This window comes from Macaca thibetana, chromosome 20 (assembly GCF_024542745.1).
Source record: "Macaca thibetana thibetana isolate TM-01 chromosome 20, ASM2454274v1, whole genome shotgun sequence".
NCBI lineage: Eukaryota > Metazoa > Chordata > Mammalia > Primates > Cercopithecidae > Macaca > Macaca thibetana.
The window spans coordinates 40,872,691-40,889,052 of record NC_065597.1 but is presented as its reverse complement, the minus strand read 5'-3'; the positions used below and the strand labels follow the sequence as shown (position 1 = coordinate 40,889,052).

The window sequence follows — 16,362 nt, the reverse complement described above, 5'->3', positions numbered from 1 at the left end:
AAGTGAAATCTAAATCGGCATAAATATTTTGCTTAAAAGAAACTTACCTGTTGGGATAAAACCTCCAACATCTTTTTATGTCATTTCGTTGTTTCGTTTTTCTTGGGGGTGGGGTGGGTAGTGGAGTCTATAAAATCCATTCCTAAATAAGTCATGGATACTGGGAAAATATCTAGGGCCTCCAAATTTCAAAATAAAAGAAAATGCAGGCCCATGCAAAGCCATTTCTGTTATGCCTTTTACAATTCCTCATTTAAAGAGGGATACACACTCACATACACAATTGACTGCTGCCTGGGGAAATGTTAAAATGCATTTAGGGGCCTGGCTAAATGGAAATGCACTCTAAAAACACAGACACAGTATACTGTTTTATCTGTTGCAAAAAAAAATGTATTTGATTACTTGAGTAAAATTACAGTATCTCTGTTGTTAGTAAGTATTAAATGTTAAAGAAATTGGACCCCCCCCTTTCCTTTCAACTTTCCAAGAAAGTGCATGTAACAGTCCAATTTTTTTCTTCCATACCTAATACAAAATAAACAAACACTATACCTGCTCTCTTGATCAAGAAGCATTTGCTCTTGTAAGGAACATATGTACATTTGAATGAAAGTGATATTTCTTATTGTATATACAAGAGCATCTACATTTTCTCCACTGAAGGTTGTTCAAGATGCTATACTTAGCAGCATTGTGAAATTCCAGCACACATTTTCTATCGTGAATATACCTACAAGGCAAAATGTTACGTCTCAGTTTCAACTACCAAAACAACACTTGTTTTTTCTCTAAAGAATTCTGCGTGCTTATTACTGTACAGAAACTTATTAACATTGAAGACGACTCAAGTAAAAAGCACGATACAAATAGCAGTTCAAAATGGAAATGGTTAAATCTACAAAAAAAAAAAGTTTGAATTTTAGAATAAAAATCAAAAAACCAAACCTTTCAAAGACCCACACTGTTCAGTCTGTACTTTAAGTCTTTTCCTTAAATCTGTTTTGAAAGATTAGACAATGTGTTTGCTGATAAAATTTTCCAGCAGGATCAAAGTGTACATGTATATACAGACTTTATTAGAGATCTAATGCATCACTGAGGCATTGCATCAACACCAGATTCATATTAAACTGGATATAGAAAATAAGTTAATGCCAGATTACAACTGCCTAGCAGGGCAACTTGCAATTGCCATAAATGTTACAGCAAGTTTACAGCACTCTAGTCAATTAGTATTTAGTCCAAAATACAGAAGACCAAAGTTAACGCTTGCATTCTGTTTGCAAAGCAAGGTTATATCACTAATAAATAAGCTTTCTTAGAACTCTAAAGTTGAACAAGGTACAAAAGAATGTCTTCATAATGTTGTAGTTCATAGATCTGGGGAACATGAAGGAAGGGGCGGGATGGGGGGGAGGGCAAGGAGTAGGAGGCCACCATAGGTCGCGTTCTGAACAGGAATGAATGCTATGTCTCCAGCCCGAGCTGCTTTAACTCGTGACGATCTCCTTGCTGTCCTCCACGAAGCGGGTGAAGCGGAAGTTGGTTCCGTTCTCACTGCTTGCCATTTTCTCCAGGCCGGCCAGGGGAGCATTGGGCTCTGAGTTCTGGAGCCTCTCCAGGTTTCCTGTCAGCCCACTAATAGGTGAGCTGTTCCCACTGCCGAGGCTTCCAGGAATTGGAGGGATGCCACCATTCTGAATGACGGAGATCTCGTTGGCCTTCATCGCCAGCCCGTTGGAGAGCGCTGCTGCATACTGATTCCAGAAGCTGGAAGGATCCCCACTTCCTGATCTTGCTGCCAAATCCTTCTGGAACATTTCTGGGAACTTGACGGGATTGCCTCCTAGAAATGTCATGGGGCCATCCACAGACAGCCGCCGACCCCGTCGTGCAGGGGTGCTATTCCACATGTGAGTGCCCATGTGTACCTGAGATATGGGGAGGGCAGGCAGACAGAGAGAGAGAGAGGGGGGAAAAAAAGAGGAGGAAGAGAGAAGCTTAATAGCTGAATCTGTCTCAACTCATATCCCAAATGTCCACAAAGCAAGTGGCCTAAATGCCTATTCTCATCATGTGATAGACAGTGAAGGCAACAGGAACCATGCATTCCTCCTGTCTAGTAATAACGTGCTCACTCTGCAGCCCTGGGCTGTCTCCCCTCTTCCTGGGAAAGGATGCCTTACTTACTCTTTTTTTATTACCCATATTTAGCTTATAATGGCCTCAAGCAAGCCAGGCAGTGGCGGATAGCTCCTTTCAGGGTTAGAATTGTTATGTCCACTCTCATTGCAATGGTAAGTATTGTATCTGACACCCTTTACCCTATAAATGTCCTTTTCAGATGGGAAGAAGGTATCCCTCCCTGACTGCCCATTGGAGGGCCTGCGTATGGAGAGAAAAGCCAGAAAGTAATTATTCATCTCACAGTACTGGGAGCAATCTCCAGAGAAATACTCTGTCAACAGAAAAATGTACATACTAAGAGCACTCAACTGTTGCTCTAGAACTTAAGCATATTTGCTTTATTTCCAACACATATCAGTAGGAAATGCTGTATAATCAATTATCATAATGCCCATTAGCAGAGCAGTGACGTTACTGTTTTTAGACAAACAAACCATGCTGGACTGCATAGTTATGAAAAATAGATGCAAACGCCGAGAGCCCTAATTATTAAGTGATACGGGCAGCACACAGGCCACATGGAGGTCTTTAATCAATATCCCATGGCAACGCCAGGCTGTCTTCCTTGGTAGGTAAAGCAATTCATTTGGTGCACTTAGCAAGACAACACAGAGGCCGCTCCTTCGCTTAGGTACCAAATTATTCAATGTGCACTGACATTCAGTGAGCTGCAGCTTGCCCTTGTCCCTGCCACGATCCTGACCCTCCCAGGCACCCTCGTTTCTCCCCCGTCAACCATGTGCAGCAGGTTCCCTTGCAAGAGCTCTCTCCCTGAATATCTGGGCTGATGACTCTGGGGGCATGCACTATAGATAATCAATGGCAGCGGGACAGGGTTGATGGAGTGGGTATGGTGCAGACAGAGCAAGATACCTTAAGATTGCCTTTAGTCGTGAAAGCTCTTCCACAAATAGTGCAAGCAAAGGGTTTCTCTCCAGTGTGAGTTCTCTCGTGAATCTGCAGGGCACTCGACGAGGAAAAGGTTTTGCCACACGTGTTGCAGTAGTGCTGCTTGGGAGTTCTCCTGGGCAGAGCAGGGAGCAGAACTGGGGATGTGGCAGAGGAAGACAGAGGCCCAGACGGGATATGACTGGTGGGGGTGTCCTTACTGTCCTGAGGAGAAATATGCACGAAGCCGTTGACCTCTGTTTTGATGAGAGATGACAACGAGTTGGCGGGAATCACCGCCGAGTTCTGATTGGGGCCAAGGTTGGAACTGGGCTCAAAGAGCTGGGATGGCAGATCTCGCATCTGATGTGTCAACATGTGCTGCTTCAAATTACCCTTTGTGGAAAAGCCACGATTGCAAACTGTGCAAATAAATGGTCTCTCTTTGGTATGACTTCTATAGTGAATGTCCAAGGCACTCTGACAAGCAAATGTTTTGCCACAAATGTCACAAGCAGTGTTTTTAAATTTACCCCGGTCTCTAAAAGGGAAGAGGATCCCCAAAGAATCTTCTTTGATGATTTTCTCTGCGTTACTAGATGTCAAATCCAAAGCCCCACCATTCACTGGGGTGGGAGACAAACCATTGGCAAACTCACTTGGGACCGCTCTCTGTGGTTTCTCCTCAACGCTGGGTGACTTGTGGAACTCCTGGGTGCTGTTGGACGGGGACAGAGCCTGCATGGAAGAGGTAGACTCTGAGATGGCTGGGCTGCCAGCACTTTGGCTCTCCATGTCACCACCCACTGAGGATGAATCATTGGTCAGGACATCCCCCTCGACCGACCCATTCTCCACTGACTTCAGGCTGGCCTGCAGCTGCTCTGCCAGGCCAGCATTGATCATCTTCATCTGATTTTCCAAAGCAGCGATGCTCGACATCTCGAGGGGCAAAGGCGAAGAGGATAAGCTGTCTTGGGAGGCGTCTGCAGACTTAGGTGTATCGGGGATGCTGCCCTCAGGACAGTCTTCCATGTTTTCATCGGAGAAGTTGTCTAGGTCATCAAAATTTTTCTCATCGAAGGAACCTGTGTCGGACTCCATGGACTCAGGGTAGCTGTCGGGGACTGGGGTGTTGGGGATCTGGCCTCCCATATGCATTCGGATGTGCTGCTGCAGGACCACAGCGTTCGTGAACTTCTTCTGGCAGATGGGGCAGGAATGCTGGACTCTGAGCGGGGGCATAGCACGATGGACACTGTAGTGGGTTTTAAGATTCCCTTTCGTGGTGAAAGCCCGGCCACAGATCTTACACTTAAAGGGCCTCTCCCCGGTGTGTGTCCTGTAGTGCATTTTCAAGGCGCTCTGGCAGCTGAGAACCCGGTGGCAGATGATGCACTCATTGGGGTCAGTGGCCTTCTTGTCAATGTTTTCTACCAGTTGCTGAAGCTTGGACGTCTCTGATGCCTGGGCTGAGTCCAGGAGTCCCCCAAAAGGAAACTTGGCCTTGAACTGCTCGGACATGAGCGGCAACAAAGGGTTGGTGAAAGTGGTGGCACTGCCCACGGGGCCGCAGTCTGCCGCTGGGGAGCTCAGGGCGCTACTGCTCGCCGTTGGGACTGAGTTGGTGGTCATGCCACTCTCTTCGCTTTTGCCACCGGAGGGTGGCAGAGCGGACCCTTCGGCTTCCTCTGGGAGCCCACCTAGGTTTCTCGTGGCCGGCTCAGGGCCCCCGGAGTCACTTTTGACTGAGCCTGGGGGGCTGGTGGCAGAATGGCTGATGGGGATGGGGGCTGGCTCTTCTGTCTTGATGAAGGGTATGAGGCTTGGGAGGGTCGGGGGCAACGGCAGGCCGACTGAAGTGGTCAGAGTAGGCAGGACTGGTTTGGTGTCTAGCCAGCTGGTGACTGGCTTCTCTGGAGGGATGGACATGCCGTATGGGATGCCAGTACTCGTGGGGATATTGTCCAAATGCTCAGGCACAGGATAGGGGTTCATCTGGATATGAGGGTATTTCTCTTTGTGGCGCTGAAAGTGGACTTTCAGATTCCCCTTGGTGGAGAACCTGTTCCCACAGATGTTGCACTTGAACGGCCTCTCTCCGGTATGGGAACGCAAGTGGATCTGCAAGGCACTGTCACTCCCAAAGACCTTCGCACAGAACCTGCACTTGTGTTTGAAGAATGCCTCATCGGAAGTACTTTTCGCTTCAAAGGCAGTGACATTTGGTGGCTTGCTTTTTCTTTGCTGGGCCAAGGCAGACAAGGAGTTTAAATCCTCTGCAGTTGTTCCGATGTTGGGCAAAGGGCTGGGGAAAACCGAGTTAGCGGGGGCTGGCTGAGGTAGAAGTGGATTAGACGCAGGACTTAATAAACTGCTTATTGCAAAAGCTGGTGAGGACGATGATGAGACCGCTGGGTTGCTGACATGGGAGGCCCCAGCACTTGAAGCCACTTTTTCAGAGGACGGGGTGGTAACTGCCGCTGCCAATATGTTCATACTGGGAGAAGAGCCGCTGTTGGATGGAATGATGGTGTTGCCAGAACTGCTCTGAGGTAGCTGGATTGGGGGTAGCTGTTTCACACCACTAATGCTGGCAGATTGGCTGGCGAGGCTCTGTGCCAATCCAGCTGCTGCTGCCAGCTGCTGAGATAAATGGGAACTTAGCGTGGACAAGGGGTTGGCAGATGTTCGTAAAGTACCTTGAGAAGGACTAGAAGATGTTGGCAAGTCTGCGTTCTGAGAAGCCAACAGCAATATTTGGTGACGAATCTGTTCGATCAATTGCAGCTGGTGGATCTGCTGCTGCTGCAGAGCTAGGAGCTGTTCCATGAGGGCTGGGACGGCCAGCTTGCCCCCAGAGGCCCCGCCGCACCTCGCTTCCTGGGAGAACTGGGCCACCGCCACCTTGGTGCTCTGGAGGTTCTCGATGATGACGTTGCTGTTGATCACGGAGAAGTTGCCCAGTGTTGTCAGGTCCCCGAGTTGAGGTAGAGAGGTTGTGATCGCTGAGGTACCTGTGGAGGAGCCGCTGCTGCTGCTGCTGCTGCTGCTGCTGCTGCTGCTAGGGGCGGTACTGCTGTGGCTGCCGCTGGAAGGGCCGCTGCCGCTTTTGTTAGCAACCGGGGCCTCCACCTCCATGGACTCTTCCCTGTCAAGTCCGTTGTGTTCTGAAAGGTCGCTGCAGTCCACTTGATCTGTTTTGTTAACTGTGTCACTCATTTGTTCATCAGGATTATCGGGAGGGGGGCTGGGGGAGAAGGTTTCGGGTGGGGAGGCTGGATTTTCATTTACGATTAAAACTAATTGATTTTTAGTACAGTTCTTCTTGTGGAGCAGAAGATCTGATAATTCGAAGAACTCGGCACAGCACCGGCCACAGACGTGGGCATCCTTGCTCTTAGTAGGGCGACTCGGTTGACCCTTTTCTGTGTCTCCTACAAAGGTCAAAAAGGTGCAGGGTTAGTAAAGGGGCCAGGACACACAGTCACCTATGACTTTAAAAAAAAAAAAAAAGGCTAATCAATGGTTTTTTACCTGCAAAACTCAAAACTGTAGCCCCTGAAAACCAATCAATATTACCTAAGAACATCCATAATTAATTTTTAAGGGTATGGAGGAATTCTATCCATCCGGTATCTCAGAGAGTCGTGGCCTTCAGATAATTCATCAAAATACAAAATACTACAAATGGGAAACACTGGTGCATGATGAAATTCCATAGCAAAATATTGATTTCCAATCTTTTATACACCTTATTGTCTACTCGTCCGGAGAGGGTCCACAAACCATTCTGAGGACTTATTAGGCTCTTGAGTTTCTGTCAACCTTATTCATTTTCAACCGACTCAAAGATATCTGTGACAGTTTGTTCTGTCACTAAACTAATTTGTAGTCATTCAGGTTCCAATCAGTTGTTGACAAGGGGGGAAAAAAATGCATATCATCAAGGTGTAGACTGACAACTTGAAAATCACCTCAAGCCCCTACCTCGAACCTGCGCTAAGTCTGATCCGTGACAAACACACTTTAGTCACATCAGTAACAAATCCTCCAGACCGCTCCTCAAAACTCACTTGAACACAAAAGGAATGGCAACACACACAATGAAGAGAAACACAATGATCATAATCCGTTACAAGGCTTGCCTGGCACCTATATATCACTCCCTGGCATGTTTATTTTTAAAATTAAAGATGTAACTCCGGCTACCATTCCACTAATCAAATAATATATGCCACTGTGCTCCGAATGGCAACATTATGCCTCTAAATATTTCATCAAAAGTGCTCTCTATGTCTATAAAATCTGGCACAAGATTTACATTTCTGATTAAACATCAACTTCAAGAAGGATGTGCAGTTGAAAAGTGCTCCCATCTCCTAAGAAATAATTCTTGGTTTAGGGTTTGAAATGCTTTGCAGCTCTCCTTGTCTGAATGCCTTTAAAAACAGTTTGCTCTTAACTGTTATCAATTGTTTAACAGATTGTCCTGAACCTTTTATTATAAAAATCCCTTTATTTCATGTTTGTTTCCATTGGTTGCTCAGATGTCTTCTCACTAAGATCCATTTGTAAATTAAACAGAAAAATCTCTAACTCCAAGCTAACATCCTATTCAAAGACAGGATGGCTTCCCATTGTTTGCCCAGCATGGGGAACACCAACTTCTGTTGTACAAATGGTGTGTGGTCATCTAAGAAGGCTGTGGAAAAAAAAAAAAAAAACTGTTTAATTCAAGGATTACCTCCCTGCATGCTTTTCTGCAGAACTGAATCAGATAATAGGTAGTTTCCATGACTTCCAAATTGAATCTCCCAGAAAACTTGCATAAAACAAAGTAATTGCAGATATGAATAAATGTAAAATCAAAATGCTGCTTTTTTCAGTAAACTTAAAGTCCATTGGAAAGTGTCAGCTGTTTGCCTTTTTGTAGTAAATATTTTTAAAAACATGACTAGTTTGCATTCCAGAAAATAAAATTAATACCTAAATACTAACTTCTGGAAATTCCTTAACTCTATTTGCCTTGAGTGATGCCGAAGTTGATTAGAATCCCTGGTGAAGTATGCCAAATGTACGCACACTTTATTCACTGGGAGTGTTATTTGAGTAGCTAAGTTATACTTAACAAGCCAGCTTTCCTAATACCCATCTTTTAATCTCCACAAGGGTATAGTGCAAAATGCATTAACACCACCAAACAAATCTTAGTTGTAGCAGAAAATACCAATAATGATTTGGTTTTAATTTAATGTTTAATCATCCTAATTGGCACTGGATTCCTATGCACATGGAAGGTGCCGTTTTAAGTACTTTCTGCTTCTCCCCCTGCCTTAAAATCATATAAACAAAATATTAGATGAAATTTGCTAAAGTTATGTTGCTTAACTTGGGACAAAAATAATGTGACAAAAAATTCTCTTTAAAGCTTCTTATTTTGACAACCAATTTTAAATGATGCATCCATTTCAGATGCTTATTTTAAACTAGGAAATGCAATTCCTAATATATTCAACAGAAATGTTATTTCTTTCTCTTTGCACATTTCCATATGTAATGGTTATGTTTCCATCTACTTTTACAGCCAATTATGAAGGAACAAAAGCTATTCTGTTTGTTCACACATTTTCAACAAAATGCATTAAAACTATTATGTCAGCATGTTCTATTAAGCTCTGCATTCAGTGGAAAATACTTTTCAACCAGCTCACATTTATCAAAACATAAAGCCACTTTAAAACACAGTTTTGCTTGGTCAGCTGGGCTTAGACAAATAATGACAGATTCAGAACTAAATAACTAGCAAGGGAAATCAGAAAACTGACTTCATCAATTGTACACATTACAATGTAGTTGCTTCAAATATTTAGCACATCTGTGCTCACGATTAAAAGAGATTTTAATTCTTTATAACTTGCAAACATCTGATATTCTCATAATAAATAGAGAAAGTAAAAGGCAGGTTACTTTATAGGATTTAGCTGATTATTACTTTCCTGCACTCGAATTCTGCATTTGTGCTGCCTCAAGACTCACTTGAGAATTTTCAAGTGTTTCAACCTGAACATTTTTATATTTAGGATTGTGCTAACTGGATGGAAAATATAGATGTTTAAAAATAAATGCCTGCCTGCTTTTAAGAGACTGTGTTAAAAAGTTGCCCATATTTTAGCTTAGGTTTTCACAACATTTTTAATAAGCTGACATTTGATCTCACTGTAGAGTGAACTAATTTAATTTCCTGATGTTTATGAACACCCCCATGCCCCCAAAATACTGGTATCTATTTTGATTTATTTCAAAAGCAGGTGTCGCTACACTGTAATAATTCTTAACTTTAAATCTATCTACATTCGGAACAAAACTCCAAGGAAACAGTCTTTTATTTAAAAAAAAAAAAAAAAAAGACAAAACATGAGGACTAGTTGGACTCTTTACCAAAGGGAATATTTTAAGTTGTAGTAAGATACACATGCACACACACATTCTCTCTCTCTCTCTCACATACACACACACACACACACACACACACACACACACACACGAACAGTTCTAATTCATTTTTCTGATTGTCTGCTATCTTGTATCTCTCTCAGTAATCTGTTACACAGGATTGCAACTGGTGACCCCATTATAGTAAATACAGTTGCCTTGTTCCTTGTACTATGGTGAAAATAACATTCCTGTTCCTTTTCTATGGATTTTGCATGCAGATTAATTTTGTAAGCAACCCTAGTCAGATACCAAAATTTAAGAAGCAGTGGTTTTCTAAGTATGTACACACAAACAGATATTTGGAATTTTCTGGGCCTTTTGGTGGGGGGCGGGGAAGAGTGATCTTATACCTCCACCAAATTTATATTAAAATCCTAGATGCTTTAGTTCCTGTTGTACTTTTTAGTTACTTGGTGCCTAATTCAAATCTGTCAGTTTTTCATCCTCTGAACCAAACTGCAGAATCGGAAGCAGAAAATTCAAGTGTTCTACCATATCTGTCTACTGAGAAAATAAAAATAAAACTATGCCCCACACAGAAAGGTTTAGCCAGCCAGGAAAGGAAAAAAACAAAACAAAAAACAAACACAACCACCTTACTCTACCAGATTTAGTTTTCTTTTTTGGAGCTCTTCAGAAAGACACTTCACTGTACTTCCCATTATGTTAAAATTGCATTTACATTTCTTAATAGAATTGCTCATGACAGTGGTTTTGGAGTCCTTAATTTTAACAGCCTGTTCCTTTTCTTATCACAAACATATTTGATTGATTGGTCTTTTATCTTTTTTTTTTTTTTTTTCTGCACCGACCTGGGAAAAGTCTGAATCCAAATGTCCAACTTAAGATTCCAAAGAAATTTTAAACACTACGACATATGCTGTGCATATTTTCTGTGATGTCTAAAGTTTCCTCGATGTGATATGCCACCAAATGACAAATTTCCTGGTACCCTCCAAGTTCACTCACTGTTCTGACCGGGATTAGCGTATTCTCTAGTGGAAGAATACAAGTGAAATCTCTGAAAAAATAACATGGACGAGGCATTGCTTTTAAAATAGTGATCCAAGCCCACCTAATGTACACAATAAATGAAAGGGGGAAATGTCTTTCCCATGGATGAATCAAACTGAACACTAGATGGGGTTCCAGTTGCAAGGGTTTGTTCAAAAACTTCTTTGTGGCTTTCCTATTGCAGTGACGCGTAAAAAAGAGACTCCTTAAGGCAAGATCTAAACTTTGACTACATAAACATTGGCAAAGGCACAAGAAACTAAATCCCTGTTGTTTGAGGGTAAAACTGAGCTATGGGAACTACCTGTCAATCTTCCCCTTCGGGGGTCTGGCATCTGAGGGTGACAGGGGAATAAGGTTAGGAAAAGAAGTCAAGCTGATAAGGTGAAACTAAAATAAACTACTAACTTCCTGCTAAGTGACTAGCAGGATTCAATTTGGGGGTCACTGGGAAGATACAGAAGGACATATTATGATCTGGACCTTGTCACCTTTGCATGGGAGGAGGCTAGCAAAGGTTAAAACAGCTTGACACATCTAGGTTTTCTAAAGCCTGGCACACAAACTTTTTTCTTTTTTGGGGGGAGGAGTGTTAGTTCTTCGGTTAACTTTCCACCTCTTTCGCCAAACTACTTCAGTTTTAATAATCTAAGAATATTTTTGGAATATTCTGGTGCTATCTGCACCAAGAAGTGTCTCAGAAAAACCTAGCTGAGGTTGCAGAAGGAATTTGTTCTGGTTCCTACACAGAGTTTGGCTTTTGACAATTTCAAAAACTTAACCAGTCTGCCTATTTCTGTCCCAGTAAGATCTCCACCACAAAAATGTGGAGTTCTACCTTCTAAAAGTTTCTGTTGGTAAAGACAACTTGCTACCTCCAAAAGTATAAAGAAAAGAAATAGAGCCCCCAGAGAAGAATCTATACATTGGCACTTGTGCCAATGAACTCTAGGGGAAACTTGACGTAAAATAAACTACAAAACATTCAGTATCACATATTCACTTTCACACATAGTACCCTCATGCCTAACTAGACTTTGCTCGTTTGTGTGTTTGTTTTTTAACATTTTACAAAGTATGTGCGGCCTGAAGCAAATCACAAAACACCGGTTTGCATTTTCTCATTCAGAATCTTCCATTATGACAAACTTAAAACAGCTCTGATTAAACATGAATTCTTTCCAACTGCCTTATCTTGCAGGTGTTGGTATTTTTTAAAAAAGCAATTAATTATAGTTCTCACTAACCTTTTGGGCCCAGAGATCAATGTGTTGCTATGAAACTGCTCAAAATGAGCAAATTACTTTGGTAAATAATAGAATTTCATTATTAATATAAATAAGAGGAATTTTTATGATACTTCATATGATTGTTAGTGTTTTAGCTGCAATTCGTGGTGTTTCATTCTTCCAATATTATCTTTTCCTTGAAAAAACTGAGCACCAAAATACTTTTTAAATAAATGAATGGAGTCTAAATGGGCCATCCATGTAGAAATTACAGGAATCTTAAAAACGCCACCAAAGGAAGAACCCCAACCCGCACACATACAACACACAACTGAAATCCCAATTTATAGTAAAGAACCCACAAATCAAATCATTAGATTCTAATATTCCCTTTCCTCGGAATTATTTACTTGATAAACAATCTTTCCAGTAGCAGTCATATTTCCGCAAGTAATTCAAGACTTGTTGCATATCATTGAGGAGATAAGTCATATTTGCCATAATCTTGGTTTCATAAGAAGCAGAAAAATTACCAAGTTTAGAGTGTTTCTGGCATAGCAGCTGCACACTAAAGTAAAATAAAATACCAGCATCCTGAAATAGACCAAATACTTGTTTTTCTTTTTGTTTTGGTTTTTGTGTTTGTTTTTTGTTTGCACTTGCTTCAGATGAAGCTGTCTGTGTGGCTTCTTAGCATGGTCTGGGTTTTCTTTGTAAGCACACACACACTCAAACACACACAGGCAAGACACACAACACCAAGCAGCCCTCGCTGCTTTCAGCTTTGGGAGCCGCTTCTTCAGGGCTCCTGTAACTTGGGTCTACAAACTTTTCTAGGTCTCACTCTGGGTAGAAGTCATACAATTAGAGGTGCTGGTAAACGAGAAGTGCATGAACTAGATTTAATTTGGTATGTTTCGTATTTCCTTTGTCATATTTCAAAGACCATCTCAAGACATAAGAAAAAGTAATCAGAATGTTTGAAAAGGGGCTTGCCATCTAAAAATGCAACAATGTTTCTTTACGTAAAAAACAAAACCGAACAGAAAACCCAGCTACTCCTAGAAGTAGGGGTTGTATGTGGGGAGAAGAATGAGATTGCTGAACTCACTGCAGAAAAGGTGACTTTTAAAAGGTAACCTTGAGTTATGTCATGAACTTTCAATGCCATTTATCTCAGAACTACTTTCAAATAAAAAGAACTGGAGTATGTTAGGCCCTCCTGTATGTCCAGCGTTGGGGGAGGATTACTTGTGTACTAATATTATTACAACACACTAAATCCTGAAACCCTATTACAAAATCCACCCTCTAGGCAACTTCTCCCAAACTTATTGTTCAACCATGTAAAAACAGTCATAACCTAAAACCATTACTACTGAAGAAAAAGAGGAGGGGGTGGGGAGAGGTGAGGAAAGAAGGCTGGGAGGGGGTGTTTCCTAGGGAGCCCCTAACAGTTTACCGCTTCTTTAGGACAATGTACCAGCTTTTGGGAAGAAAAAAGAAAGGAAGGAAGAGAAATCAAAAGAAGGAGAGAAAAGAGAAAGGAAGGAAACTTGATGGAGTTAACTAACTTACCTCCAAGCTCAAATAAACTAAACTGAAAAAATTAGTACTAATAAAGAATAATGGTAACAGGTAGTGAACTCCTTTTATACTATTGCTTTATGAGAAGACTTAACTATTAAAAATTCCTGATACAGAAGGCGAAAGGCAAAGATCTAGCACGCATCATTTCTCCTAGAAGGCCGAGACTTTTTTTTTTTTGAAAATGTAGAAAACCAGTACAAATGTACAAAACACACTAGAAAATGCTCTCTTATCTCTAGTTTGCTTTTTTTGTGTACAAACTGTTAACTTGAACAGTTTTCCGGTGCAAAAGGTCTCACCAGAAACTTTAGGAAAGATGGGTGTGGGTGCGGGAAGCAGAAGAAACTAAGCTGAGAAAAACCCGGAAAAATACTCGACGCAGCTGCTGCGGCCTTGGGTCATCTCACCTCGATCTACCCCGCGTGCTTGCTTTCGCTTGGGGTGGAAAGCGGGGTTCAGGGGCTCTTTTCAGCGGACTGAGAAATCGCAGAGGCCATGGGTAAGGATTCAAGCTTGAGGAAATACTGGGGGCCGGGAGGAGGGTTATTGTAAAGCATTTTCTTAATTGATTTCAAATCCCCCATTTTTTTTTTACAGGAACCCCAAGTCAGGACTCCCCTTTCCCGACAGCAGGGGTAAAGGGAGCGGGGGTCCCTTCGCTTCACTGTGCCCCAGCTCTACCGAGAGGCAGGCCTCTGAGAAACGAGCCGGGGACCTGGGGGCCCGGGCGGCCGCAGCTTAGTGGGCTGAGGTGTCGATCAGGGGCACGCTTCGGAGCTCTGTCGGGGCCCAGCTCCCTCCTCCACACCCCAAAATGCCGCCTAGGACGTGGGCATCCCGAGCGGCATCCAGAGCCGCTGAGAACCCGCCGAGGTTGCTCCTTGTCCGTTCTCCCGCAGCCGAGAGGCCAGCATCGCGCCGGGACGACCCGGGGACCCGAGCCCGGGCGCCGCTGCATTGCCTCGGGTGCTAGGCCTGGGAGCTTTGAGGCCGGTACAGTGAAACACCTTTAGGAGCAAGGAGGGATTCCAGGTGTCCTCCCTCTGTACCCCAACTCCCTGCCCGGATATCTTCCACCCTTTGCCAGAGCTCCCACACACAAACTTTGTTCTGGACTTGTTCAGCCCCTTCGGGACCCACAGTTGTCGCCTCCATCGGAGAAAGCGAGTGCCCCTGTTTCAGGGGGGATTCCACTCTGGCTGGTCACCCGCAAACCTGAAAAACTATCCTACGACTTCTTCCCCGACCCCCCTGGAAGTAGGGGGCACCACGATCCGCAGAGGGCGCATACAGACCGTAAAGATTTTGGGGGGCAGAGGGTGCAATTGTTGGGGGAAGAGATGCGGAGATAAACTTTGCGAGCCAGACCCCGACACTTCCCCCGTCCGTTTGCACCGTCTCCGGAACAACTGGCGGCCAGCGGCACTCTCCACCCCGGCCGCGACCCCAGCAGGTCAGGCGCGGGCGCCCCGACACCAGTACCCATCTTCTTGCAGCTCTGAACCTCCAAAGGCACCCCGTTCTAGCGCGGGCCGAGGGGGAGTGTGCGCGTGGGGCGGGGAGGGGGGGTGCAGCGAGCTCCCCCACGCTCGGAGTTCAGCCCAGCGCCCGAAGTAAACTTCCTTCCCGCTGGCAGCAGGGCCGGGAGGCGGAGGCCGGGCCGGGGGCCCCGGGGCGCGGCGCGGGGAGCGCCAGGGGCCCCTTGCGGTCCGGCGGGGACGACCTCCGCCCGCACCCACGCCTCATGGGGCTCCCGGGTCCCGGCGGTGGCTGGGATCCCCGGAAAAGCCGGGACGGAGAAGCCAGGCCGGCATGCCCGCCCTCCTTCCCCCGGGAGGACCCAACAACTCCGGAAAGATCCTGCCGGGAGATGTGCTCGCTTTCGCCGGGGCAGCGGGGGAAAGCCCAGCAAAGGCAAATTGAAAATTAAAAAGAAAAAAAAAAATTACGCCGAGTGGAAGAAGCAATCGGGGCCGCGGCGGCGGCGAGGTAGGGGGCGCGGGGGCCAGCCGCGTGTGCGTGGGTCCGAGTGTGCGTGAATGTGAGTGTGTGTGTGTGTGTCCACCGCGCGGGCCGGAGCACTCACCATCTCGCCGGGGGAGCGAGGCCACTTCGGGGTCGGATTGGAAATGTTGAGGCTTCGCTTGCTTCCTCCGCGACATGCTGGCTCAAACATCAGCTGGGGCAGAATAAAAAATTACTAAAAAAAAATCTTCTCAAAATTACGGAAATCGAGCGGCGGCGGCGGCGGCGGCTCCCCCCGCCCGCCGGCCCGCCCGCCCCCTCCCCGGCTCCCCGGCCCCGGGCGCAGCGCGCATGTGTCCTGCTATAATTATGATTATCAATAATGCATTGCGATTAATCATAGAGGGGCTCTTTGAAAGGCGATTGGCACCGGGCCAGCGCTATTCAAACCCGCTCGCCTTAATCAATTAGTTCGTGATTTGCTGCAGACCCCTGTCTCTCCGCGCGCTGGCCCAATAAGCCGGCCGCGGGGCTGGCTCTGCACGCCGCGCCGCCCGACACTGGGTTAACCCTCTTTGCGACCGCCCGGGACTCCGCGGCCAGGCCGCCGGGGGCCGGCCTCCTCTCCACTGCGGGCCCGGCGCCCCGGCCGGCGCCCCCCGCTCTCTCTCTCCTCTCCCTCTCCCCTCCCTCTTTCGCCCCCCTATCCCGGGCTGGGCCGACCCAAATTAGCATGCCCTCCCCGGAATTGAGCCGCCCCGGTGGGGGGTGGGGCCGGGCGGCGGGGGCTGGGGACTCAGGCTGGCGGCGCGCTGCGAACTTCCCAACTCGGGCGCGAGGCGCGCCGGCCCGCGGGGGGAGGGAGTCCCGCGGCGGGATTTGGGGGGAGGGCGTCCCGTTTCGTGAGTGTTTCTTCGTTTCTTTAAGAGCTACCAGAAAGCAGCCCACCCCCACCCCCATTAAAAAAAAAATAAGCGAGTGGGGAAGA

The 16,362-nt window shown here is 45.5% G+C and overlaps 1 protein-coding gene across 1 annotated transcript; it reads right to left on the bottom strand.

The window, feature by feature from the left end:
* Positions 1-358: 358 nt before the first annotated feature.
* Positions 359-15,957, bottom strand: SALL1 (spalt like transcription factor 1). The gene is made up of 3 exons (XM_050774778.1): positions 15,496-15,957; positions 3,064-6,515; positions 359-1,934 (listed from the first exon to the last, which is right to left on the bottom strand). The coding sequence occupies exons 1-3, from the start codon at positions 15,569-15,571 to the stop codon at positions 1,494-1,496; spliced, it is 3,969 nt and encodes a 1,322-aa protein (XP_050630735.1). The 5' UTR covers positions 15,572-15,957; the 3' UTR covers positions 359-1,493.
* Positions 15,958-16,362: the final 405 nt, after the last annotated feature.